This window comes from Triticum urartu, chromosome 6, assembly GCF_003073215.2.
Source record: "Triticum urartu cultivar G1812 chromosome 6, Tu2.1, whole genome shotgun sequence".
NCBI classification, from domain to species: domain Eukaryota; kingdom Viridiplantae; phylum Streptophyta; class Magnoliopsida; order Poales; family Poaceae; genus Triticum; species Triticum urartu.
The window spans coordinates 549,311,055-549,337,544 of NC_053027.1; the positions used below are offsets into that span (position 1 = coordinate 549,311,055).

At 51.4% G+C, this 26,490-nt stretch overlaps 3 protein-coding genes across 3 annotated transcripts; all 3 read left to right on the top strand.

Annotated features, from left to right (window-relative positions):
* Positions 1–9,381: 9,381 nt before the first annotated feature.
* Positions 9,382–10,223, top strand: LOC125515193. The gene has a single exon (XM_048680629.1). It carries the CDS (start codon positions 9,479–9,481, stop codon positions 9,971–9,973), a length of 495 nt encoding a protein of 164 aa, XP_048536586.1. The 5' UTR covers positions 9,382–9,478; the 3' UTR covers positions 9,974–10,223.
* Positions 10,224–16,382: 6,159 nt separating this feature from the next.
* LOC125512849 lies at positions 16,383–17,172 on the top strand. Its single transcript, XM_048677922.1, has one exon. The coding sequence runs from the start codon at positions 16,447–16,449 to the stop codon at positions 16,951–16,953; it is 507 nt and encodes a 168-aa protein (XP_048533879.1). The 5' UTR covers positions 16,383–16,446; the 3' UTR covers positions 16,954–17,172.
* A 5,849-nt stretch (positions 17,173–23,021) lies between these two features.
* On the top strand, positions 23,022–23,742 carry LOC125512850 (zinc finger CCCH domain-containing protein 18-like). The gene has a single exon (XM_048677923.1). The coding sequence runs from the start codon at positions 23,084–23,086 to the stop codon at positions 23,549–23,551; it is 468 nt and encodes a 155-aa protein (XP_048533880.1). The 5' UTR covers positions 23,022–23,083; the 3' UTR covers positions 23,552–23,742.
* Positions 23,743–26,490: the final 2,748 nt, after the last annotated feature.

The window sequence follows — 26,490 nt, forward strand, 5'->3', positions numbered from 1 at the left end:
TTATGTTTCTTGGCCGGAAACGAGTTGCTCGCCACACCAGTACTTGTCAGTTTGCTCCCATCTCCCTATCAAATACGGTGTTTCTTTGGCTTAACGATCCGAATACTGATCATACATCGTACCGGCGCAGGCACAAAGAAAATCATCTCTAAGATCGTCTTCTGTTCAGAACCGCTGTATGTGTAGGACTGTAGGTACACTGGATGCGTTGGCTAGCTGCTAAGCAAACAAATCAAGTGGGGTTGATGATGAATGTCTGACGAGTTGGTAGTACGTTCTAACGAACTCGTAAAATATCCATTTTCTAACCAGATATTCTGAAATGTCAGCGTCGCCGGACTCGGCCGCGCGCGCGGACGCGGGCAGAAGAAATTCTCTTGCCGACGCAGCAGGGCATGATCGAGTCAGTGCAGAGTCACCCGGGCTGGAAAGATCTGCCTGCCACGAAACCTGGAGAAGTTCAGTGGCACCTGACCGGGCAGGCAATCCATGGTTACATACTGCGATTTTCCAGTGTCCAGGTAGGACGCGAGGGCGACCGATAGGCCGGCCGGGGAAAAAGTTCCGAATCGGTAAACCGCCGGTAAACGCCATGCGCCGGAGGCAATGTACCGACCCAGAGCAGGCGGCGCAACAACTTTCTGCTTCTGGAGTGTGGGCACGACTTGCCCCTGTTTCGGCTTTGGATAAGCTCCTTGGTGGCGTCTCGCCGTCGCTTGCTCCCATCATGCGGCGCCTGTGGAGCTCCCAGCCGGCCGGATCAGGCCAGAGCACGGGAGAAATCCCCCGATTCCGACGACATTTCTATTGAGTTCATGATTCGAATGATGAATGAATTGGTCCTGGGTCGAGGATTGGTTCTTCCTGCTTGTTACTGTATATTTTTCTTCTTTCTGGGTTGGGAACTTGGGATAGCCTAGCACCTCCAACTCTTGAACTTGCGCAACAAGATGATGTTGGGAGAACGCACAGCTGGCCAGCTTCTTGTTAGTTATTGAAGGCGATACATAATTAATTGTGTTTTTTGGCCAGAAATGAGTTGCGGGGCAGACCAATGCCTATCACCTGTTGGATTGGCGCCATGTCTCTCAGTTGGCTCTCGTCTCTCTATCAAATAAAGTGCCTGCGGGGCTCCTTTTTCTGAACGAACGTAAAATATCAGTGCCCTTTTCAGATGAACGAACTTAAAGTATCAGTGCCCGGCAGTTTATGCATGTACATACTCTAGATAAGTTGAAACAGCTACCTCCCAAGTGGAGTAGTTTAACTGACAAACTTGTTGAATATCTGACCAGTTTGTATTTGCCAATACAACTACCAACAACAAACTGCTCAAATATTCAACGGGCATTTGTTCACCAAGAAGCTCTGGAACGTCAACGTCGACGACGGCCGAGCAGGGAATAACTTTATCGCCGGGCTCGGGGGACGCATAGTTGGACTTGGCGCTTCCAAAGGAAGGTCGGTCTCTCTTGCCACAGACACGACACTCGCTCCAGGGACACTTTTGCCCCGAGCACCAGGGCACGGTCCAGTCACTGCACACTCACTCAACCTGAAAAATTATTCCCAAGTCACGTAGCCTGGAGAAGTTCGGTGACACCTTACCGGACAGACAGCCCATGGCCGCGAACGATTCTCCACTGCCACTACACAGCCACTAGACCTTCGTTGGTCAGGTAGAACGCGAGCGCGACCGGTAATAATTTTTGAAACAAGTTTTTTTTTTGAAACAAGACGACCGGTAATAATAAGCTGAGGAAAAACTTCATTGAATCGGTAAAGTGCAGGTAAACGGCCAGCGCCGGAGGCAATGTACGTAGCAGCAGAGAGCGGGCGGCGCCGCCGGGGAGCGCCATATGTCCACGTGCGTCGGCCCGGCCGTAATCTCCGTCCCGGTGAGTAGCCATGAACTAGCGATGCTGCAAGCCGCGCCGTTGGGCAATTGCAGCACGCAAAACAGGACGTGAAGATTCGACTTGTTCGGAATTATTGCCGGCTTTTTTTCTGGAGGCAAAAGATTCGCCTCATGTATTAATTAAGATAGAGAGTTTGTTACAGAAGTCACTCTTACACGGCATGAATGATTACTCGCGTAAAATAATAGCCCCTAATTTCTTTGCTCCAGCAGTGACCCAAAGGTTTGCCTCGCAAACGATGAAGTTGAGCAAGATTGGTGAAGGAGCGCTCTTCTGTCGAAAAAATACGGGCATTCCTCTCGTTCCAAATGGTCCATGACACGAGCATGGTAAGGAGGCCATAGCCTTTCTATTCAGGACTCCGGCACCGGTTCTATTTTGTCCACCACTCCTTTACCGAATCATGTAGCTGCCAAGTAGTAGTGTCCAAGTGGTGAAGGCCGAATTTCACGATGAGCGAGTTCCATAGCCGAATGGTGTAGCGGCATTTGAAGAAGAGATGTGGTCCACTTTCTTGATCTCTCTTGTAAAGAGTGCAAAGCCCGCAGTTTGGCCATCCCCGCTTTGCAAGCCTATCCGCGGTCCAAATTCTATTTTGAATAGCCAACCAAGCAAAGAATTTAGCCTTTGATGACGCCCAAGCCTTCCAAATCATTTCATCCATGGGGGAGATGACCAAGCCTAGAAATTGGGCCTTGTAGGCGGAGGCCGTAGAGTAGTGTCCGCTTGTCGTGTGCTTCCACACAATGGTGTCTTCGGCATGTTCATCAAGGTGGACATCAGTTAAAAGCGCCCATAGAGTGAAGAATTGTTGAATGTGTTCAATGGATACGACCGTGGAGGTGTTGATCTTGAGGATCCACGCATTACTTTTTAGGGCCTCGCGCACCTTCCAATTTTTTCTCGAGGAGGCCTCAAAGATGAGAGGAGCGACGTCCTTGGGCTTGCATCTATGGAGCCAGGGAGAATCCCAAAAAAGTGTTTTAGCCCTATTCCTCATGGTGATGATTGTGGACGCATAGAAGAAGTCAAGGTCGTCCTCGTCACATGGGTTTCCCAAACCCCCCCACATCTTGTGAGGTGCGGTCCATTCAAGCCATGGCCACCTCAAACGCAAGGCCCTCGCAAATTTGTCGGTGTTGAGGACCCCTAGACCGCCATATTCACGCGATCGGCAAACAATCTCCCAATTCACCTTGCACTTGGCACCCATCGTCTTGTCCGATCAGGACCAAAGGAAGGCTCGCTCGAGTTTGTTGATGCTTTGAAGAATGCTCGGCGGTATGACCAACGGCGTGGTTTAGTAGATCGCTTGTGAGGTGATGACGGACTTGACAAGGGTTGTGCATCCAATGGTGATGATATTTTGGCCATCATAGGTAACCAACTTGCTCGCAACCTTGTCCATAAGGAATTGTCAATCCACCAACTTAAGCTTCCAGACAGATAGAGGAAGGCCCAAATATCTTAAGGGGAATGACGCCCTTTTCGCCGGCAAGCTTTGAAGGATGTGCTCTAGATTGAGGTGATTGCATTGAATGGCCACAACAGAGCTCTTATGAAGTGGATTACCAGTTGTTCTTGTAGATGCTCTAATAAAGATCTTGCTGGGAGATCGTGGAGTTGGAAGTTGACCTCTCAGTGGCGTACACTGGCATGTCCCCTCGTCGTGTCCACGTTGACCTGTAAAATATCCCGGTTCTGCACTAGTTCTACTATGTACTTCAGCGTATGCAACACGAAATCTGCTTCCCTACCCTCGGGCGCACGGTGTCCGACTTGGAGGCTGAACAAATAGTTAGGGACGATGACCTACTGTACTATCATGGCTAGCCTGTAGGAAGGGCCATGTCACCCCATTGAGTTTTAGTCCAAACTTTTGACCCTGTTCGTCTGGATCCAGTAACAAATGTTTCAGAAAAAGTAGCGCAAAAAAGCTTCAGAAAAATGTTTTAGATTTCAGATAGAATGATGCACACAGTCTATATATATATAGGAACAGTGAGTTCTTCCAGAAATTCGTTAGTCTGGCTGACCATGAGCCAGCTAATTAGCTACAAAATATTTTGTGTTTCTAGAAGAATTTAGATAAACAGAAAGAGATTTCCAATATCCGCAGGAACACGCCGTCCCAATCAATGGACGCATGTGCAAATTTGATCTCAGTTTGCATGTCGACGAGTCTACTATTATGTCTCCCACCTACTTAATTGCCCAGTTGATCTACACGCAGCGTAATCGTAGCGACAGGGACCGGGATGGACGCTTAATTTCCCATAGCCCTCACCAAGTCGTCGTCGGCCGCGACTAAATATCTGATATTTAACTCCTATAAAACAGTTTGTCTAATTCACATCTAGATATTTTTTAAAAATGTCACATCTAAGCTTCCACAAATAATGTAGCAACTTGAAACAAAAAAACTGAGAGAAAAAAAATGAACCACAAACATAGTGGACATTAGATTAGATGTGACATAATTAGATAGGAAATTAGTTGTTGTCCCAACCTGCTGCGTCGACGCAAAGATAAAGCTCGCTGGCGATCGACCAGATTGGAATACGCTGGATGCGTTGGGCATGCAGCTGCTAAGTAGAATAAAAAAAAGTGGGGCTGCTGATGGTTGTGGAATAGTTAGTACTCGTTGAATATCTGACGAGTTGGTTGTACGTATACTAAAAAACTCGTGAAATACCTCACGGCCGTTTGCTAACCAGAAGAAGCTCTGGAAGTGGAATGTCAGCGTCGTCGACAAGCCAGCACCGAGCACTGTCCAAGGCCGGACTCGCTCGCGCGGGCGGACGCACAGATGGACCTGGCACTTTGGAAGGATTCGAAGGAGGTCGGCCTCTCTTTGCCACTGACCGCCGACACGGCACGAGCAGCGGTGACTCTCTTGCCAGCGCGCGAGGGCAACGATCGAGTCTGCGCAGTCACTCGGGCTGGAAGATCTGCATGCTGGCATGGAACCCGGAGAAGTTCAGTGGCATTGGCATCTGAGGGCATCTCTAGCCGTTGGCCTCTAGGAGAAGCAAAAAATCGTTCCCTGAAGGCGCACCGGCGCTAAACCGTGCACTGGGGGCGTGTGCCCCCCAGTCGCGGCGCCCACGATTAGTCAAAAAAATCAAAAACGGCGCAAACATGACTCAAATTTAACGCAAACATCGGCGAGTTCGTTCAAACTTAAACATATTTTATATAAAAAAAAACTACCGCGGGTTACCCCCGCCGCCCGCCCACGCGGTTCTACATGCCGAGGAGGCTGTACAACAGCGTGTAGTCACCGCCGCCGCCGTCGTCGTCGTCGTCGCCGCCGCCCCCGCCTACGCCTCCGTCGTCCCTGCTGCATCCCTCCCCCGGTTGGCGCGGCGGGTTGGACGGTCTGGGGGCGTCGTCGTCGTCGTCGCTGTCGAGGACCACGACGCCGTGCTCGTCCTCGCGCCCACGCTTGCGCGCGGCGATCTCCTCCAGGGCCCGGCGCCGCCGGACCATCTCGTCGCGGAGGTAGTCGTCCCGCGCCCACCGCAGGGCGTTCTCGTCGGAGAAGCCGCGCCGGGCTACCTCCTCGTACTCCGCGGGGAGGACGGGCTCCGGCTTGGGCTCGACGAGGATGAAGCGGCCGGTGGGTGGGGAGGCATTGGCGCCGATGCGGACGCCGGAGCTGCGGGTGCGCGCGCTGACCGGCGTGCCCTGGGGCTCCGGCTTGACGGGGCGGAGGCAGGGCGAGCCGCCGGACAAGGAGGAGGACCCCCCGGTCTCCATGCGCCTCGGGGTCCAGGAGCTTCCCCGGCGGCGTGAGAAAGACGGGGGAGCGGGGTACTCGAGGCGCGGCGTGTTGCCGCCCTTGATGTACTCGAGGACGGCCTCCAACGTGCGCCCGGGCACGCCCCACCACCGAAGCCGGCCGGCGGCGTTGAGCCTGCCGGAGGGCTCTACGCCGTTGGTGGCCTCGAGCTGCTGGGCCTGGCGGCGGCGGAAATAAGGGTCCCAGAGCGGGCTATCAGGGACGTACCGTGGCCCCTCCCTTGCCGCCCGCGGCAGGTTCGAGCGGATGCGTGCGATCTCCGCGCGCCGCGCCGCGCCGGTGGGTACCGGGGACACCGGCACGCCGCCGGCGCTGATCCTCCACGCCACGGGCACCCGCATGTCCGGCGGGACCGGGTACTCGGCCTCGTAAAGGAGGCGAGCCTCGTCCTCGTGAAGATGGCGGCGGCCGAAGCCGTTCGCCGCCGCGCCGTCGCCTGGGAAACGCTCGGCCATGGGTGATGAACTGGAGACGGCGAGAGAGAGGAGAGGGGGAACGACGGTGTCGAGAGAGCGTGAGATCACCGAGCTCGTTGGGGCGCGTCTTATATAGACCGAGGCGCCGCCCGTACGCGTGCCCGCCGTGCGTACGCGTGGGGAGCGAGGGAGGGCGAGGGACGCGCGTCATCCGGCCTTCACTGCGCCGCCTGTGAGGCATCAATGGCGCAGGCTGACCGGCGCGGCAGCGCGGCAGCTTTGGCATTGATTCGCCGCGGGAAACGAGGCGATGAGGACGACGAAGGGCCGAGAAGAGAGCCGTGTCGCTGACGCGGCGGGCCCGCGGCTTTTTCGCGCCAAAAAAGTTCGCACGGCACTCCTGGGCGCTCCCAGCGCGCCGGGTTTGGCCTGGGTCCACCGGCGCTGTTTTCTGCTCATGCCGGCGAAAATCAGGCTCCTGAAAGCGCGACTGAACCGATTTTTCGGTGCCGATGCAGAAAAAACGCCTGAAAAGAACATGAGCCTTTATGTTTGTCTGACGTCCCTCCCTCGACGATGAAAGAACATGTCACAAAATGTGACAAACTTTCTGCTCTCTTTTACTATGCTGCCATACAGCCCACCTGCATTATTATTGATGTTCATGATGAGCTCCTGACAATCCGAAACTATTATGACATGTGTTAAAGAGAGATCTAGAGTCAGGTTGACAGCTTCGCGACAAGCTAGTGTTTCCAGTACTGTCGGGCCTGTAATGCCTTGACACCTGATGGCTGAAGCGCCCAAAAATTTACCAGTGAAATCCCGGCAAATGACACTTTAAGATCCTCCTGGTGAGTTCCGATTTGTAGCCCCATCAACTTTGATTTTTGTATACCCTGCCATTGGAGTGTTAATTACTAGAACCATATGCACGCCTTGCTACATCATTTTTATCTTACCGTCTACTTTTTTGCTTTTATGTTCATAGTTAAGTGCTATTGTTTGTTTCTTGGTGGGCCTTAGGAGGTCGTCAAAGCCCACCCTCAAACCATACTAGAAGCATATGCACACGTTTGGACCGCATGGCCCGAACAAGTTGTGACATCTAATGTGGATCTGTATCGGTCGGCCGGGCAGTCTAGATGCACTTTTGACCGCAAATTAGAGACTGGGGGTCTTTACGAGAGTCCGGACATCAGACACTTAGGACTCCGACACCCCCGCCCCACCCAAAACCCCACCCGAACTTTTCCCGGTCCCCGCATCTTTATCCTCCTACTTTCTCTCCTTCCCCTTTTCTCTCTTGCCTTCGTCGCCGTTCCACCACACCGGCCGCCCCGGCACACACCTGTCGGTACTCGACGAGTCCTGCACCTTCAACGGTACACCGGGGATCCGAGCCGCTTCTCCTCCATCGCTGCCATTCCAATGCTCTCCTCCGACCGCCACACAAGTCATCGAGTGTGGAAGAGCAGGCGGTCCTTGCAGACGCAGAGCATGTTCTTAATTTCAAGGGATCAATCAAGGATCGTCGAGTGCACAACCGCAACAAGGCGCGCGGCCATTTGACGCTCATGTCTGACTACATTGCCCTTTTTGCTGACAATTTTCATCGGCTGTTTTGGATGCGCAAAAATGTCTTCGATCATCTCTACCATGGTGTCTGGTCCTTTGATGACTACTTCATCTTGAATAAGAACATCGTGGGAAGGATTGGGTTTTCTGGTTACCAGAAGTGCACAGACTCGCTACAGATGCTTGAGCGTAATATTTGAACTTATTTGATTAGAAGTACCGCTGCATTTGAACATTTGAACTGCCCAAGACTATATATTCAGCTATTTGACTATGCGGGCTTTAAAAAAAATCAGGCTGGATGTATGCAGGTTTCGTTGGATAGTAGGCTTTCACATCAGTGTCCGCGGAGGGGTACCCCTATGTCCGCGAATGGATGACGAAGAGAATTTGGAGGTCAACGTTGGAGATGCCCTTATGTGTTAATGCCTTTCAAGAATTTGGTGTTACTATTCTACACGATATGTCTAATAACAAAGTATAACATGCCTGGAAGCAAAGACACATGGTCATGAAAACTGGGTAGGAGATTAGTCAATATGTTTGCAACCTGCCTTGCTAAATCTCAATCGAACAGGACTTAATTATGTGTCAGTCGTATGTTGTATTAATGAGATCTTACACTAAGACTGTGCAAATTACTAGTTTTCTTTTTACTACATGTTATGTTACTCAACTGAGGAGACCTAGCGGCATCCTTTTGCGACAATCCTTCTTGGCAAACTTGCGCTCAAAAAAAAAAAAACTTGCGCAACACTTACCAACGAAAGAGACGGCCACGTTGGATCGCCCGGTCGACCATAATCGAAGGAAACCCACATGCGGAGCAGTACTGGCAACAGCGATCAGATTAGAGCATCTTATCGCGGCGGAACCGAGTCGCCGGATCACGACGCGCTCGTGCGTGCGATGCTTCCCTTCCTTGGCGCGGACGCCGCAAACAGGTCGCCTACATGTTCGGCGCCGATGGACACAGCCATTACGGCGACTGGTACCCATGCCGCCGTGTCGAACGTTCAGCAGTTGGCCGGGTTTCAAGCAAAGCGGAGGCGATCCCACGGCCGGCGGCTGGGGTCCGTCCGGCTGCTGGCGCGTCACGTCGTTCAGGTCTTATCTAATCGTGCCAACCTGACCATCCTCCCCTGCCCGAGTCTGCGCACTCGAGGATGACTTTTGTTGGGGCCTTCCTTCCAGTGTGCCGGAACCGGTTTACTGACAGCAACATGGCCCAACCGGTGGGCGGCTGCACGCAGGAATCCGAACGCTCGGCATTGCCCAACTCTGGCTGCATCGGCAGTTCGGCACTTTTTCTCAGCAGAAGCTTACGAATCAGCGCAGTTCACACGGAGACATGACTAATTAAGATATTTTTTATACTAATATAATAGTAGTACTATAGCACGTACTGTATGAACAATAGCGAGATGCTGGTTTGCCATGCAAGAAATGGACCAGAATTTTGACGCTGAAATTGGTATTCCATTCAAAGCAAGCTGGCATGCATACAATATTGGGAGATGGGACCTACGTGTCCTGAATCCAAGACCGATTCCGGTGGGCTGCCGTCAGGGCCCACGGTGCAGACGCCCACTGCTTCACTTCTTCCCCCATTCGCTCAAGTTACCAGAATGCCCCTCCTGGCTCTATAAATTCCGGCTAGGCCGTTCTCTTCTTCAGTTTACTCTCAACTCTCCCAAAGCACCAGGCAACCACAGCAAACATCCCTGCTCTGCTTCCGGCCTCCCGCTCTCTGATCTCACATGGCGACGGCGGCTGCCAGTCGGCCCAGCGGGCCGGTCCTGTCCATACCCAGCTACCGCTCCGCCTCGCCCACCCGCGTCAAGCTCTCCCCCGGTGGCGCCGCCCGCTCTCCGGCCAAGTCCGTCAGCGTCTCGTCTTCTTCCTCCTCGTCCCCTGCCGCCGGCAAGAGCCGTCGGTCCTGCATGTGTTCCCCGACGAACCACCCGGGCTCCTTCCGCTGCGGCCTCCACAAGGAGCGCAAGCAGGCGGCCCCGTCTGGTAGCAGCAAGCCCTGCTCCCCGCCGTCCGTCGGCAGCGCCGGCTCCAAGTGCACGGGCAGCGCGCTGGTGCGGCTCGTCCCCATGGAGAGCGGGCACTGGGCACGCAGAGCGCTCGCGCCTTCTCCCGCGGCGCAGCAGTCGCTTCAGCGGAGGCGCGCGGGCGGGTCCCGCCCACGGCCGAGCCGGCTCTCTGCCGTGTCCGTGGCCGGCGACCGCGCCAGCGACAACCAATAAAAAACCAGCGTCGACATGCCATAGGAAAATTAGTGAGCATAGGAGGGAAATTCCCCGTGCCATAGCAACATTGTAGGAAAGAAATTCCCCAAATAATTCACAGGCCGGGGTCTCCCGTTTGCTGCAGAAAATTGGAGTTTTAGAGTATCCAATTCGATGAGCTCGTCCTCTCCCCTCTGCTGTGTATACGCCTGGAGTGTCTTTTTGGATAATATATGGATATACGTACATGAGTAGCAAATTGGAGACACATGGTACATGCATCTGCTCTGCCCCGTGACAAGAGGCTTGCTTATCCATCCTTGGATGATCTGTTTGCCCAACAACTTTCTGCTTCTGTCTCTGTTTCTGGAGTACATCTCGCCTCTGTTTTGGTTTCGGATAAGCTCCGCAAGAGGTCAGTACTCAGTAGCGTCTCGCCGCCGCTTACTCCGGTCACGCGGCACCCGTGCGTGCCCCCAGCCGGCCGGATCAGGCCAGCCACTTGGATGGAGATTGAACACGGGAGAAATCCCGGCAAAATTTCATGACGCGCGCTACTGATGATGAACTGAGGAGTTTTCTTCTTCCCGCTCGTGATATTTCTTCTCTCTCGATCCTGTCGTGCTATTTTTACTGTTGGCGCGAAGGACGGCGTGGCAGTTGGGATTCCCCCTCCCACTCTTGAACTTGCGCAACAAGAAGATATTGGAGATCGGTGGGCGCACACAGACACGGACACAGCTGGCTCTTGCTATCACTTTTGGTTCTTGGCCGGAAATGTGTTGCGTTGGGTTGGCGCCATGTACGTCAGATAGTACACTGCACACCGCGTGGAATTTCCCTTTTCTTATCGAACGAAAAATATCATTGCACCTTTTCAGATGAGCGAAGGGAGTACTCAAGATGCACATCCGGGGAGCTCCTCCCTGTTTTCTTCAGAAAAAAGAAAGAAAGAAAGAAATACTGAGCATACACAATACAGGAGTTGGCATGAGTAGGCACTCAGCAACCAAGGCCTTTTTATGTAGGAGTATGTACACGCACATACACAAATCGATGCGTTGAACAGCTGACAGTTGAAAACCAAGTGGAGCTGCAGGCAGTTTAATATAACTAGCAGTGATTTAACGAACTCGTTGAATATCTGACGATCCAGTTGGTACGTGCTGCTTCCACAACAAGCTCGTCAAATATTGGACAGACACTTGCTTTGCTAACCATAAGAAGAAGAAGCTCTGGAGCGTCAGCGTTGGCGGCGGCCGAGCAGGTCAACACAACGCATACATGACCCGTCGGAATAACTCGATCGCGACGTGCCCCGGGCCGAGCAGCGAGCACCGTCGGAGGCCGGACCCGGTCGCGCGCGCGGACGCACGAATGGACTCAGCGCTCCTGAAGGAAGGTCGGCCTCTATTGCCTCGAGCCCTCGACATGGCTTACCCGTGCACGAGGGCACGATCTAGTCAGTGCGCAGTCACTCGACTGCCTGGCACAGAACCTGGAGAAGTCAGTGCCACCTCGATGGCTACGTACCGGTGTACGTTTTTCCACTGTCTCGAAATGGATCAGAGCTTTGTTGGTCCAGGCAGGACGCAACCGCGACCGGTGGAAAAAGTGCAACGAATTACCGGTAAAGTCCATGTAAACGTCCTGCGCCGGAGGCAATGCGCCGACCGAAAGCGGGCGGAGGCGCCATACATAAACGTGCGCCGGAGTCTTAGAAGCCATGAACGACGGATGGTGCGCGCCGTCGGCGAGTTGTATCGCACAAGGCAGGGCGGGAAGGTTCGATTCTTGGTGAATTATTGATGGCTTTTGCAGATGCTCTGATAAGATTTGCCGGGAGATTTTGGGGGTTGAAGATTGACTTCTGTATGGTGTGCACGTCGTGTTCACGTTGACCTGTAAAATACTACCGGTTCTGCACTATTTCTGGTTCAGAGTATGTATATAGTGTTAACACAAAGTCTGCTTCCCTCTGACGCAGGTTTCGGACTTGAAGAGAGAACAATTAGACAGAGCCTAGGGATGATGACCTGAAGCAGTAATGGCTAGCCTGTAGGCAGGGCAATGTCAACAGATTGAGTTGCGGTCCCAAGTTCTGACTTTGTGCTTCCGGATCCAGGAAAAAATGTTTCAGATCAGATTGGTAGTGCATATGTATAGCATAGGCTACGCATTGCTTCTACAAGTTTGTTTTCCGTCAGAAATTCAGCGCTCGGATTGATTAGTGTGGCTGATCACGAGCTGGCTAATACTTCCTCCGTAACTTAATATAAGATGTTTTTTGACACTATCGTAGGGAATAGGGAGTATGTTATAAGTGAAGATTACACTATGTAGTTGCTTACGATCAAGAATATGTAAGTTTTTACTCCCGCAGAGAAAAAAGGATATGTAAGTTTTGTACACCTTTCGCCAAAAAAGTAAGTTTTTCATACTCAGTCTTTCTAGAAGTATTTACATAAACATAAACCGAAATCCGATGCCTGCAGAAACAGACGTCCTAGTCCAAGCTAATGGATTCATCTGGAAATTTTATCTAAGTTTGCATATCGACCTATCGCTATATTTTTTTTTATTTTTCTGTCTCCCGCGGTCCCGCCTACTTGCCCAATTTCCTTGCGCCTCACCGCTTCGTTGTGTGTCGATCCATGTCGGCGTCACCCTGAATTAAAAACCTACTCCCTTCGTCCGCGAATAAGTGTACATCTAATTTTTTGTCTTAAGTCAAAGTTTTAATACTTTGACCATCTTCCTAGAAAAAAAGTAAAAGCATTTATGGCACCAAATTAGTATCACTAGATTCGTTTTGAAATGTACTTTGACAATATATCAATTTGATGTCACATATGTTAATACTATTTTTGATAAAGTTGGTCAATTTATTTAAACTTTGATTTAAAACAAAAGCTAGATGTACACTTATTTATGGACGGAGGTGTCACAAAACGCACATCGAATGTTTGATAAAAATGTCTAGAAAAATTGAAACGGATGTTTACAGGTAGCATCAGATTGCATGCTTCCGTACTACTGTCCGAATGTAAAAATGGACATATATACGGGAGATATTTGGAGGTCTTCCTTAAAGATGCCCTAACCGCAGCAATATTTTTTTCGTAGAAATCATGTAATCATAGAGCTCGTGCTTATAGTTGCACATTCTTCGATGGGTTGATTCCGTGCATATATACGGTTGTGCCCGATTTTGGAGAAGAAATAATGCAGATACGAAGTGGCAGTGCAGTATCATGTGCCAAATATATTCCTTGACTGATAATGGAACAAAATATTGAAAATGACGGGCTAGATTAGTGCATGGGTTTGGCCATCTGGCAATTTGGGATCGATTCGACCGGAAATGAAAGGGAATCGGAACAAATATGGGTGGAATGCATTTCGGTGATGCCGATCTTGTTGATACGTTCCGAAAGAGGTGGATCTTGTTAGACTTTTTCGCCCAAAGCATGCGCCGCACGTGTCAAATTAGGCTAAGCCTAGCCCGACCAAATCTCGATGTAGCGTGATCTCGTGAGATGCGTGTACAATCCATCGGAAATCAGGCCTATTCCGGCCGGCTCAATCACAAGTGAAGCAAGCAAGATCAGACATTGTATATAACTGTTGGACCCTAATCGATGTTCACTCTCTGGCCTCTCCGCGAAGTACAGGTGGCCAAGGCTGCACGCCACATCATGTGCTCGTTGGGGCCATGGGTCCAATGGCGAGGGAGGCGAGCCGACGAGGCCTGGACTATGGAGCTCCACAAGTACTGGGCGTCGTCCCGTTGCCAACATCATGGCGGCGGGCTCGGCCAATGCCTGCAGTGCGCGTACTTTGTACGTGGGGCAGCGACGGTCTTGACGAGTTCGCGAGAAGATCAACTACAGTGTTCTAGTGTCTACATGCATGGAAGATTGCGCGGCGGCAGGAGCGTTGCCGAGCTCTGCGGAGAGAGAGAGAGAGGAGGGCACATGGTGTGTTTTTGTTGGCTTGCACGATGTCTGGACTCCCGCATATCGCCCCCTAGTTTGTCTCGTGAGTGCTGGAATTTGGACGTCCAAACTGCTCCGCAGAGAGATAAGGGTCCACGGCTGCGTATCTCATATTCGGCACCCTATATTCATACAGAATCATGCAATGTAGTGTGTTGATCACCAAACAACCAAAATCGACCGGCGATACCAAATAGAAATAATTCACATAATTTACACAGTTCAACGATCAGCACATTCCATTCTAACTACTCCCTCCGTTCCTAAATACTTGTCTTTCTAGGCATTTTAACAAATGACTACATACGGAGCAAAATGATGAATCTACACTCTAAAATATGTCTACATACATCCGTATGTAGTAGTCATTTGAAATGTGTAGAAAGACAAATATTTAGAAACGGAGGGAGTAGATACTAGAGCTAGATTATATAAAAGGAGGAAGGGACGAGCTTCACCGTTTCCTCGCCGGCCCTTTGCCCTTCGGGTCGCCGGCGCTGAGGTAGCCGTCCGCTGCAGGAGGTGGGTTTACGTCGGAGTTGGACCCATCATTGGAGGAGGAATCGAAGATGATGATGTAGCCTTGCAAGCACCGGACGATGTGATCCTGCTTGCGCTTGAGCTTGGCCACCCTCGCCACCTCCGCCGCCTCACGCTAGGTGGCGTTGATCCTCCGAAGCCGCTGGGTGTCCATCTCCGCCGTGGTAAGTGACCGACGGTACACCCACTGAAGGAGTCGGTCCTCCTTGTCGGGCACCGACATCACGCGGTGGCGACGGGCAAACTGCACAGTCGTGTTGGACGCGCCCCTCATCTCCCTTTGCCCTCTACCTCTCGCGGCGGGCGGCGTGTGCCATCGACTCTGGAGTCTGCATCCGCGGCGCCAATGAAAGTGACCGTGGACAAACACCAAGCGGAAGTGATGAACGCGCCTGGGCCGTCTCATACCCACCGTATATTTAGGCTGGATATGAGGGATGACTGTTAGCCCATGCGTTTGTCCACGGTTTGAGAACTCCGATTAATTCTTTTTTTTTGGCCGATCAGTGACCGGACAGGCTTGGACGGTTAAAGCTGTTGCAAATCCAAAACGATCGACAAGGTGTTGCCAGAAACAAAAACAAAAAGGAACCCTAGTAGGAGTAGCCCCCGGTGCGCTGCCAGCTGCCCCGCCGGCAGCCATCGTCGTCACCCCTGACCCCTCCCACCATAGCCGTCGCGTGCCGCGTCGCGCGTGCGGTGTTTTCCATAGCGAATCTGTCCTTCATGTGTTTGTGAGTGGCTGGAGTGCTGATCATGCCCACTGAAGCCAGACGCAGAGCAGTACTACTAGTAACAGCGATCGTGCATGCGATCCTTCACGTACACATCGCCGGCGGGCTCCATGATCCCTTCCTTCGCGCAGAGACTCCATGAACCAACGTACATGGGCGCCAGTAAATAGGTTTGGTGCTGATGGACAATGCCATTAAGGTGACCGATATGCCGCCCATGCCACTGTGTCGAACATTCAGAGGTCCGCCGCATTTCAAGCGGAGCTGAGGCGATCCCACGGCCGGCGGCTGCCGCGTCACGTCGACGAGGTCCTAGTCGTGCCAACCAGACAATCACCGGCCAGGGTCTGAACGTTCGGACATATTGGTTCCTTTTTCCTGGCACCGTCTTTTCAGTGTGCCGGAAACGGTTTACTGCCACAGATGGGCGGCACCTGGGCTACACACAGTTTTAGGAGCCACGCTGCTAGAGTTACATCAATGGTCATGTTTGGATACTCTAACACAGTTAGTTAGAGTTAGAGTTATTTTCTAACCCACTCTAATTCAAATAAGCACCTCTTCATTGGGATAGTTGGGTTAGATGAAACTAACACACTCTAACCCTCTCTGTTTAGATACTTTTGGGTTATTTGAGCCTCCAACTAACCAAAACTAGCTCTAACCCCGTGATCCAAACAGGACCAATGCTTATGCTTCTATACGACGGTTTTTCTAGACAACAAATTATGAATCGTGCGTTTCAACAGAAATAACAGTATGTTCCAATTCGTTGGTGAGGAAATCTTTGGTCATGAGAAATCTTCACTAAATTAGCAGTAGTTGTCAATGGTTTAGTTCGGACGGAGTAATTTTTTGCAATACCTGCATAATAGCACGATGCTACTTAATAAATTGACCAGATTTTGACAAAAGATATTCAAAAGATTCCTTTTTTGAGTAAAAGATATTCAAAAAAAGAGTTGGCATGAGTCCTATAATATTGGGGGGTGGACCTACCTGCCTTGAACCCAGGACAAGTCCGGTGTGCTGCTGTCTGGCCCACAGCTCAGACGCCCACTGCTTTATGCTCGAACCCCTGCTCTCCCCAGAATACCCCTCCACTTCTATATACCTCTATATAGTGCGCCAAACCCGCGGTCTTTCAGTTCACTCGAACTCCCCCAAACCAGCAGCAAAACCACCACTCCAACGCTTGCACTCCTCGATCTATTCTCTCATGGCGACGGCAACTGCGAGTAGGCCCAGCGGGCCGGTCCTGTCGATTCCCAGCTACCGCTCCGCCTCGCCCACCCGCGTCAACCTGCCCGCCGGTGGCGCCACACGCTCGCCGGGCAAGTCCGTCAGCGTCTCGTCCTCCTCCCCTGCCCCTGCCGGCGCCGCCGCCAGCAAGGGCCGTCGGTCCTGCATGTGCTCCCCGACAAACCACCCGGGCTCTTTCCGGTGCAGCCTCCACAAAGAGCGCAAGCAGGCGGCTCCATCTTGCAACAGCAAGCCCGGCTCCCCGCCGTCCATCGGCAGCGCCGGCTCGAAGCAGATGGGCAGCGCGCTGGTGCGGCTTGTCCCCATGGAGAGCGGGCACTGGGCACGCAGGGCGCTCGCGCCGTCCCCCGCGGCGCAGCAGTCGCTCCAGCACCGGAGGCGCGTGGGCAGGTCCCGTCCCCGGCCGAGCCGGCTCTCCGCTGTGTCCATGGCCGGCGACCGCGCCGGGGACAACCACCAGTAGACCAACGTCAACATGCCATATAGCAAGATAAAGTAGATGGGGAAAAAATCCCGTAAGAATTCGAGTTTTAGACCAAATTCTCGGTTCTCGCCTGGCCAATTAGCCAGCTCGTAGATTTACATAGTCATAGAGTGAGCCTCTTCGTCCTCTCTGCTCCGCTGTGTACAACTCCCTCTGGTTTTGGATATGGATAATCATGAGTTACAAATTGGAGACACATACATGCATCTAATCTGTCCCGTGGCCGGAGGCCTATCCATTCCGGATCATGGATGATTTGCCGCAACAACTTTCTGCTTTTGTTCCTGTCTCTGGAGTGTGGATGCGTCTCGCCCCTGTTTTGGTTTTGGATAAGCTCCGCAAGAGGTCAGTGGCGTCTCGCCGGCGCTTCCTCCGTCACGCGGGCGGCACCCGTGGCCCCAGCCGGACGGTTCAGGCCAGCAACTTGGAGCACGAGAGCAATCCCCCGATTCCGACGAGGTTTCTGTAGGATTTCATGATCCCAGCGATGAAGGAAGTGAGGCACTGAGGCTGCCGCTGAACCAATGTTTTTCTGTGTGTGTATTTTACTGTTGGCGCGACGGACGACGTAGCAGTTGGAAATCCGCGCTCCAACTCTTCAACTTGCGGAAGAAGATGAAGATGTTGGAAGACCGGTGGGCGCGCACAGCTGGCCAGCTTCTTGTCAGTTGTCACCTTTTGGATTGGCGCCATGTAGTACGTTAGTTGGCTCTTGTCTCTCTTTCAAGTGCAGTGCGTGCGGTGCTTCTTTTTCTATACCGACGAAAAATATCAGTGCCTTTTTAGACGAACGAACGGAATACTGACAAAAACTCAGGTTAGGCAAGTTTGACCAACTTAGATGAGTGTTTGGTTTGTGACTAACTTTGCCAAAGATTGCCACACCTAAGGTTAGGCAAGTTTGACCAACTTAGGTGAGTGTTTGGTTCAAGCCACATCTTAGGCAAGCCACACTTGGACCCCACATGGCATACACACAAAAAGTGTGGCAAGATTCCCTTAGGCTTGCCAACTTGTGGCTCCCATTTTGATGAACTAACCTTAGTCAAGTTTGGCAAAAATGTGTGGCAAAGTGTGGCAATGCTAGTCCTAAAACCAAACAGCCCCAAAAACACGAATTAATCATTAGCTATTTTCTGCTCAAAACTGGCTGCTTTTGTATGAACAGCCGGCATATGCGTCGAACAGCCGACAAACCAAACCCAAGTGGAGTTGCTGAGAGTGGAATACATATAACGAACTCGTTGAATATCTGACGATCCAGTTGGTACGGCACTGCTACTACCCCCAACAAACTCGTTAAAAAATCAGGCGGGCATTCGCAGATCCAAAGTAGAAGCTCTGGAGCGTCGGCGTCGAAGACGGCCGAGAAGGTCAACAGAACGCATGACCCGTCGGAATAACTCGATCGCGACATGCACTGCCGGAGGCCGAATTCGGTCGCACGCGCGGACGCACAAATGGACTTGATCGACGCTCTCGAAGGATTCGAAGGAAGGTCGGTCTCTCTTGCCACTGACACGACATGATTGCCCAAGCGCGAGGGCACGATCGAGTCATTGCACAGTCACTCGGGCTGGAGTTATTCTGTGATCTGCCTGACAAGGAACCAGGAGAAGTTCAGTGCCGCTTCAACTAGGCAATCCGCGGTAGAAGTTTCTGCAGATGCTCTGATAAGATTTTGCTGGGAGATCGGGGGCTGGGAATTGACTTAGCAGTGGTGTGCACTGGCATGTCCCCGTCGTGTTCTTTTTGACCTGCAACGCCGGTTCTTTGCACTAGTTCTAAGTTCAGAGTGTGCAACATAAATTCAGTTTCCCTCGGGCGCAGGGTGTTGGACTTGGGGGACCGGACAGTTTATTTAGCAAGACATGATGAGTGATGATCTGGAATTGCTAATAGCCTGTAGGCGGGGCGATGTCAACCGTGTGAATTACGGTCCGAACTTCTGACTTTGTGCATCTCGATCAAGGAAAACTGTTTCAGAAGAAGCACTAGGGTAAATGTTTCATGAAAAAAATGTGCAAGATTTCAGATCGGGTTGGACATAGGTATACATAGGGGGTATGCATTGCTCGCTTGATGACAGTGAATCTTTTCTCCTCATAAATTCATTATGTTTCTCCTAAAAGTTTTGCTAGCTCCTCGGGAAGCTAATTAATTGTTGTGGCTGATCACGGAGATTACCATGTGTAGTTGGTTAATATCGGGAGGATATGCAAGTTTTGTATACCTGGTCTTTCCAGAAGATTTTTTTTACGGGAAACTTTCTAGATGAAACTGAAATCAGATATCTGCAGGAACGGCGGATGCATGCGGAAATTTTATCTCAATTTACATGTCGACGTATCGCTATTCTGCCTCTCACCAACGGACGAGACTTGCCTGCTCCCCCGGCGTGTGCCCATCCGTACTCCCGCGTATGTGGCTTGATTTGATTGGAAGAAAATAAGGTCCGGCCTCACCCCTTTAAAATCAGGGAGAAGATGTTTAGATTAGAAAGAAAAAAGAAAAAAAGACAACCATAGAATGAAGTGGGAGCACGGATGGAAGCATGAGGAGGGAGCAGGCAAACCGGATCCCTCGCCGACTCGCTGAGTTGATCTACACCAAGCGTGATCCTGACGACAGGAACCGCGACAAACGCTTAATTTCCCTGCGCATCACCGTGTCCCTGTTACGTCGTGGATCCATGTCGTCGTCGGCCGCGATTAAATTTCTGGATCTTTTGCTGACGAGAAAACTTGTTAATTAATCGTACATGTGGGTGTACGTGGCTGGTGTCAGGTTCAGTATATGTTGTTTGGTGGTAATTTTTTCTGATTTACATAGCTGTCGTGTCATTAACATGCATGGAATGCAGGTTTCAGCAGCTCATGGTCGGCACGAACAGCAGTAAATAAATCGCCTCGGCCAGCTTTGACAACCGGACCGCCTTCTAAACTACTCGCACTACAAAGAGAGACAAAATAATGCAGGCACGAAACGTAAATTAAATATGAAAGGGTGAATAATTGTGAGGACATCGCGCCGGCTTCTGTCTCTGCTCAACAAAATATTTGCTATCGGAGTTGTAGGTTATGGAGCAAGGGGAGGGTACGTGCATGCATGGCTTCTACTGGTTGCCTGCCATGCATGGTGGATAGTCGATGCACGTGGCGTCTCTTTCAGCGCGCGCGTGTAGCTAGCTAGATCGAGCTAGTAGCGTCGGAGCTGACCAGGACGGGATAACTGCCTCGCCGACCGGCCAGTTCGGTCCGGCACGTGGTCCTCCGTTTGGCTCTTGCCGGAACCGGGGGCAATGCCACCGGCCAACCGAATGCCGTCGCCGTCGAACCTTCCCGTTCTGTGCCACGGCCGCACTGGCCGGTGGCTCGACTGCGCACGCCAGGGTCTACTACGTGCCTATGTTGCTTCACTTGTAACAGAGCCAGCGGGCTAGGATGATTTACCACCGATTGCATACGTGCATCTCAGGATATCACGCTATATCGAGATTGGGTCGGTCCAGGCTTAGACCAATTGGATACACGCAGCGCGTGCTTTGGCCGAAATGGATTAGTAAGATCTTCCTCTTTCAAAACATATCAACGAGATTCTTCTAAGTGCAGCATCCGGTTCGGCTCGTCCCTTTTAGTATCTCCCACGATCAACTTTTGTTTTTGAGGTCTTCTATACTATTTTATCATTTTTCCAAAACCGGGCAGACAATCATATATATTTGCGCGCAATCAAGCGAAGAATATGTTCAACAATAAGCGCAGCACGATTTGAAGATCCATCACCAAGCTCCGCATGATTGATGCACATGTTTTGCACAAACGGATCTACATTTTGGAACTGTCTATCAGCAGGCCATGTGATCAGGGTATGTATGTGTCAACCGCCGTGAGTGGTGCAGCGCATGGAGCCAGGCAACGACAGCTCGGCTCGGCAGGGCTAAGAGCATCTTCAACGGCTGCGCGAAACGACGCGTGCGCGCTAAACGCAGCCTTTAGCGCGCGCGGGGCGTTTTGCCGCGCTTCAGCGGCGGCGGAAAAATCATGCGCGCGGGAATAGCTTGCGCGCGCGCGAAAAGGCTATAGCTCGCGCGTCATTTTTGCGCACCGCTTCCGGCGCGCCTATAAAGTGTGGCGCGCGCCACGTGCCTCTCCAAGCCTCCTCTTCTCCTCTTCCTCTCTCTCTGGCACGCGCCGCCGAGGAGCGTCCGGCTACCGTGGCGTCCGCCTGCGCCCCAACGGCGGCTACTACGCGGAGATACGCTCCGGCAATCTCCGGCTCGGCCTCGGCACGTACTGGACGGCGCGCGAGGCCGGCTGCGCGTACGACGCGGCGGCGTGGCGCCTAGGCCGGCCGCGCGGCCAGATGAACTTTCAGGATGTCTACACGCTCCAACAAGCGCTCGACCGTGCCCCGCCGCCGCGTCTGAACACGGCATAAGACCGTGCGGAGCACAACGAGCGGCAGCGCCGCCTCCTCGTCGCCCAGGAGGACGAGCGGGTCATGACGGAGTGGCGCCACCGCCACCCGGAGGACGTCGCCTACGAGCAGGCCTACTGGGCGAGGATGACGGAGTTTTTTATCGTTTGTCGTTTTTAATTATTATACAATCTATGTTTCGGATGTAAAATACCTTTGTATCGTTTTAAAATCTATGCAATATATCTAGTTTTCAATGCCTACATTTAGTCTAAAATGAGCGAGCGCTGTTTTTTTTGCGCGCTGCATTTTAGCGCGGCTGCTGTAGCAGGCGTAGCGCGCGATGCGCGCGTCGCATATGTGTTTTTTACGCACGACCGACGCCTGTTGAAGATGCTCTCTGTTGCTAATCTAAACGACAAGGTGTGGGCAGAAAACGTAAACAAAATGAACCCTAGTAGCGCCCGCCCTAGAGCGCTGCGTGCGCCAGCTGCCGCGGCCGGCCGTCGCCACGCACCCTCCCAATCCTTGGCACGCAGCGAGGTCGGCCATGTGCGCGCGGCCGGCCGTCGCCACGCACCCTCCCAGTCTGTGTCCGTGGCACGCCGCGAGGCCGGCCGACCATGTGCCGCGGCCTGAATAGCCGTTTCGCGCGGCGTCGGGATGTGGTGACCGTGCGCATGTGCGCGGCCGTGACATGAACAGTGCTGTTTTTTAGCACTAGATCTGCATATGGGTTGAAAAAACGGAACACCAGAACTGTCCTTTACTGCGTCGTCAGTGACTGGATTGCTGATTATGCCCACAGAGTCACAGAGGCAGTGGGCACGGTGTGTTAAACAGAGGAGCATGCAGTACTGCACAAGAGTAGACGACGATAATATCCACCGGCATGCATGTTGCCAGGGACGGACTTTCACAGTGAAACAACCAAGATCAAAAGACGTGAAGAGGGAGCCGGAGCGGCAGTGAAAGAGACGGCCACGATCGATCGTCCGGTCGACCAGAATCAAAGGAAGCGAGACGCAGTAGCAACAGTTATCTCGATCCCTTCCTTCGCGCGGACTCCACGGACAAACATTGGCGGGCGTGAGTGAACAGATTCGGCGCCGATGGACACTGCCATTACGGCGACTGATGCCGCCGATGCCGGTGTGTCGAGCGTTCAGAGGCCGGCCGCGTTTCAAGCAAAGCAGGGGCGATCCCACGGCCGGCGGCTGGGGTCCGTCCGGCTGCTGGCGCGTCACGTCGTGCAGGTCCTAGTCGTGCCAACCTGACCGTCACCTGCCTCGCTCCGAGCGTTCAAAGGATCACTCCCTTTTTTTCTGGGTCCGGCCTTTCAGCGTGCCGGAGCCGGTTTTCTGACAGCAACAAGCGTCGGATGGGCACAGCACGCAGCATTTCAAATGAAAATATTCAAAACAAGTTGGCACGAGTCCTAAAATATTCTGAACCCATTCCTGTGTGCTAGCCGTCCGGGCCCACTGCTTTACGCCCGTTATTAACCCCGGTTAGTTAGTTAACCCGACCTTAACCCAGTTCCCAACCCATGAATTTACCAGAATACCCCTCCCGGCTACATAAATCCCGCCCAACCCGCCCCCTTCTCAGTTTACTCTCAAGTCTCCAAAACCTGCAGCCATCTCCTCCGCGCACCGGATTCCATCCACTCTAATCTCTCCAATCTCTCATGGCGACGGCCACCGCGAGTCGGCCCAGCGGCCCGGTCCCGTCGATCCCCAGCTACCGCTCCGCCTCGCCCACCCGCGTCAACCTCCCCGCCCGCTCGCCAGGCAAGTCCGTCAGCGTCTCGTCCCCGTCCTCCACCAGGAGCCGTCGATCCTCCTGCATGTGCTCCCCGACGAACCACCCGGGCTCCTTCCGCTGCAGCCTCCACAAGGAGCGCAAGCAGGCGGCCCCCGCCGGCAGCAGCAACAGCAGCAGGCCGGCCTCCCCGCCTTCGCCGCCGTCCACCTCGAAGAGCACGGGCGGCGCTCTGGCGTGGCTCGTCCCCATGGGGAGCGGGCACTGGGCACGCAGGGCGCTCGCGCCGTCCCCCGCGGCGCAGCAGTCGCTGCAGCACCGGAGGCGCGCGGGCGGGTTCCGCCCCCGGCCCAGCCGGCTCTCCGCCGTGTCCACGGCCGGCGACAGCCAGTAAACTAAACGAACAGCGTCGACATGCCGTAGCAAGATAGTAGAGTACTAGTACTACAGTACATAGGAAAGAAATTGCCAGAAGAATTGGAGTTCTTAGAACCAATTCGATTGATGAGCCCGTCCGTAACTGTACAGAATGCGTTTTTCCAGCATGCATGAATGGCGTTAATTGAGATTCAAGAAGCAAATCAATCACTGTTTGAGCTAACGGATACTTCGAATCACTCTGATTTACTTACTCGCGATTTGGTGAATTTACGGGTCATTCATGAAAATGAATTTCAGAGTCCCTTCTCTGCGTGTGGGTTTATTAATCAGTATTTGGAGGAGGTAAAACTGACGAAGATTCAGAAACAAACAGTACAGCCACGACGCAGGCAGTTCAGGTTCAGAAGAAGTGGTTGCCTCCTGAGACGGTGTTGGCCAATTGAAAATGTTGATGCTGGGGCATTGCAGAGCACATAAGCTTGTTAGACTGCAAAGAAAATCTCCTGCTTGCCCAAGGCACCTGGGTACTCGCATGTTAACTTTGCAGATATATTTTCAATTGTTAATGAACCAATGATGCAACATTGATGCTTGAAACAAAAATAGACCAGGTCATCGGTTAACGTACAAGAAGTTCACCTGCTAAATAGACCAGGCCAATGCATCTCTACAAGTTCAGAAATGAAACGGTCAAATTAAACCCCGCGATATTTAGTATGCCAAGTTGGTTCTTGAAACAAAATTATTAATTCCTACGATATTTCCATATGAGATTTGTCGATCCGTCGAGTTGGGTGGCTCATGGTGAGCCTCATGGCATCTTCCGATTTGAATTGTCCACAGCTTCTACACTGGTCGGTGCTCTGGCAAAATCATCTTTTAACACGGGATTGAGATGCTTTTTCTTCTTTTCCAGTGAGCTTCTCGGTGAGGGCCTCTTTGATTCGTAAGATTTCCAAAATGCTGGAATAGGAAAAATGTGAGATTAGAGTGGCATGTCGTCTTGAATCCTACAGGATTGTACGCGTGTTTGATTGTGCATAGGAAAAACGTAGAATTCTTTCAAAGAGGTTTGAATGGATGGAAAATTTTCTATGAAATCTAGTGCAAGTGAATCATATGAAAAAAATTCTATGGTTTACAATCTTACGAATCAAACAACCCACGTTGAAAATTTTTCTAAGGATTAGAATTCTCCAATATTCCTTTGAAAATCCTTTGAATCAAAGAAGCCCTTAATATATATGTTCTTCAACTCCTTTTCAGGGACCACCGGAAAAACTACAAGACTTCAATTTGTCAATTCAAAGATTGTTACCCGTGCTAATTAATTTGTCATAGTGAGTCGGATGGTTGTTTGGTATGGTTTGCACACACATAGTCGATAGCTACGCACATATTTGTAGCCGGTGCTAAAGAAACCATGTTACTAAGATATATTTTGGCTCCCATTTCCATATCAGGTGATGCAGGGGCTAAAATGCTCCCATGCTACGATGTGATCTCGGCCATTGGATCTCACATCCAATGGTCAGCCCAAGAGCCCCAGAATATTTTCAAAAGAGCCATTCAGGAAGACCATAATTGCGCCCTGGTCCACATCCCTCAGATGTTGAACGTTGGATGTGAGATCCAACGGCCGAGATCGCATCGTAGCATGGGAGCATTTTAGCTTCTGTATCACCTGATATTTTCCCTAGCTGGTAGTATTTCAGATAGGTTTTCAAAATGAGATTTAAGATGATTTTTAGCAAAACCAGTTTTAACAAACCAACAACTTAAAACGGGTTTGTACAGTTCTTTGTTTGGCATACAAATTCAGATATGGCTGCAAGTTTGTCTGAGACAAGTATTATTCAAAGCACGAACCTTTGAAACAACACATGCCAAAAAACTGGGCAATCATTAAACTATTGAGTTTTTCCCCCCCCCCCCCCCCCCCATGCCCTATTCCGAACCGGACATCTCCTTGCCACCGCACCCCTCCTAGGTCGCCGCTTCCTTATTCTATGTGTTCATGTATATTGCAGTGCTACAAAAACTAGGTTGGAAATGAGAATGGTACAATAAGAAATAAAGATGATCTACCTAATTATCCTCATGATATTTCTGAAAATATCCACCAGAATGTTGATCGGCTCTTCGAAAAGCAAAAAAAAGCAAAACAAAATATCATGACGTTTCGATGCTCGAATCGTCCACACCTTGTACCTGCTGGCTTGTTTCCGAAATCTCCATCTTTTAGCTCTTAGAGCATTCATCATATGATCGAGATGTTTTTTTTGGAATAGTTGCGGTGCATCTTAATTGATTGACCGCGTGCTTAATTTGCTAGGTCTTTCACCTCACTTTCAAGGGCTCCACTGGAAAAACTACAAGCTAGATTTGGAATCGTCAGTTCTAGGACAAAATGGGCACACAATCGGTCGATCACCGTTCACCTGGTCTTCAACCAAATTACTACTCTCCACGTACGTACGCTAACATCTCTATCAACTTTTGGTGCTAAATATATCCGTTCGAGCGACAAATAACATAGATCAGAGAGAGTATTTTTTAAAAAAATCTGATTACAATTGCATGAATTTTTATTTTTTAATCTTCGGTGGGAGAGAATATATTCACCTGAGAGTAATTAATTAACTAATGTCGGGCAGATTTTCCACACAAAATCTTGACTGAATAATCCAATGTAAGTAATCACCGTAAGAGTTGTAAAGGATTTAAGGTAATTAATTCATCTGGTGACCAAATAAAATGGACTGTGATATATACAATGAGCGGCTCACAAAGAAAAGATAAGTAATACCTCTACAGCTAAGCTCTCTAGCCGGTATGAAATTACTCTGCGTTGCTGTCTTGCCAATGGCGTTTATCTTTGAATTAATCATATAGCTTAATTTGTGGATGGTTTTAGATCGATTAGGCACCAGCCATATGTGGATGTAATTA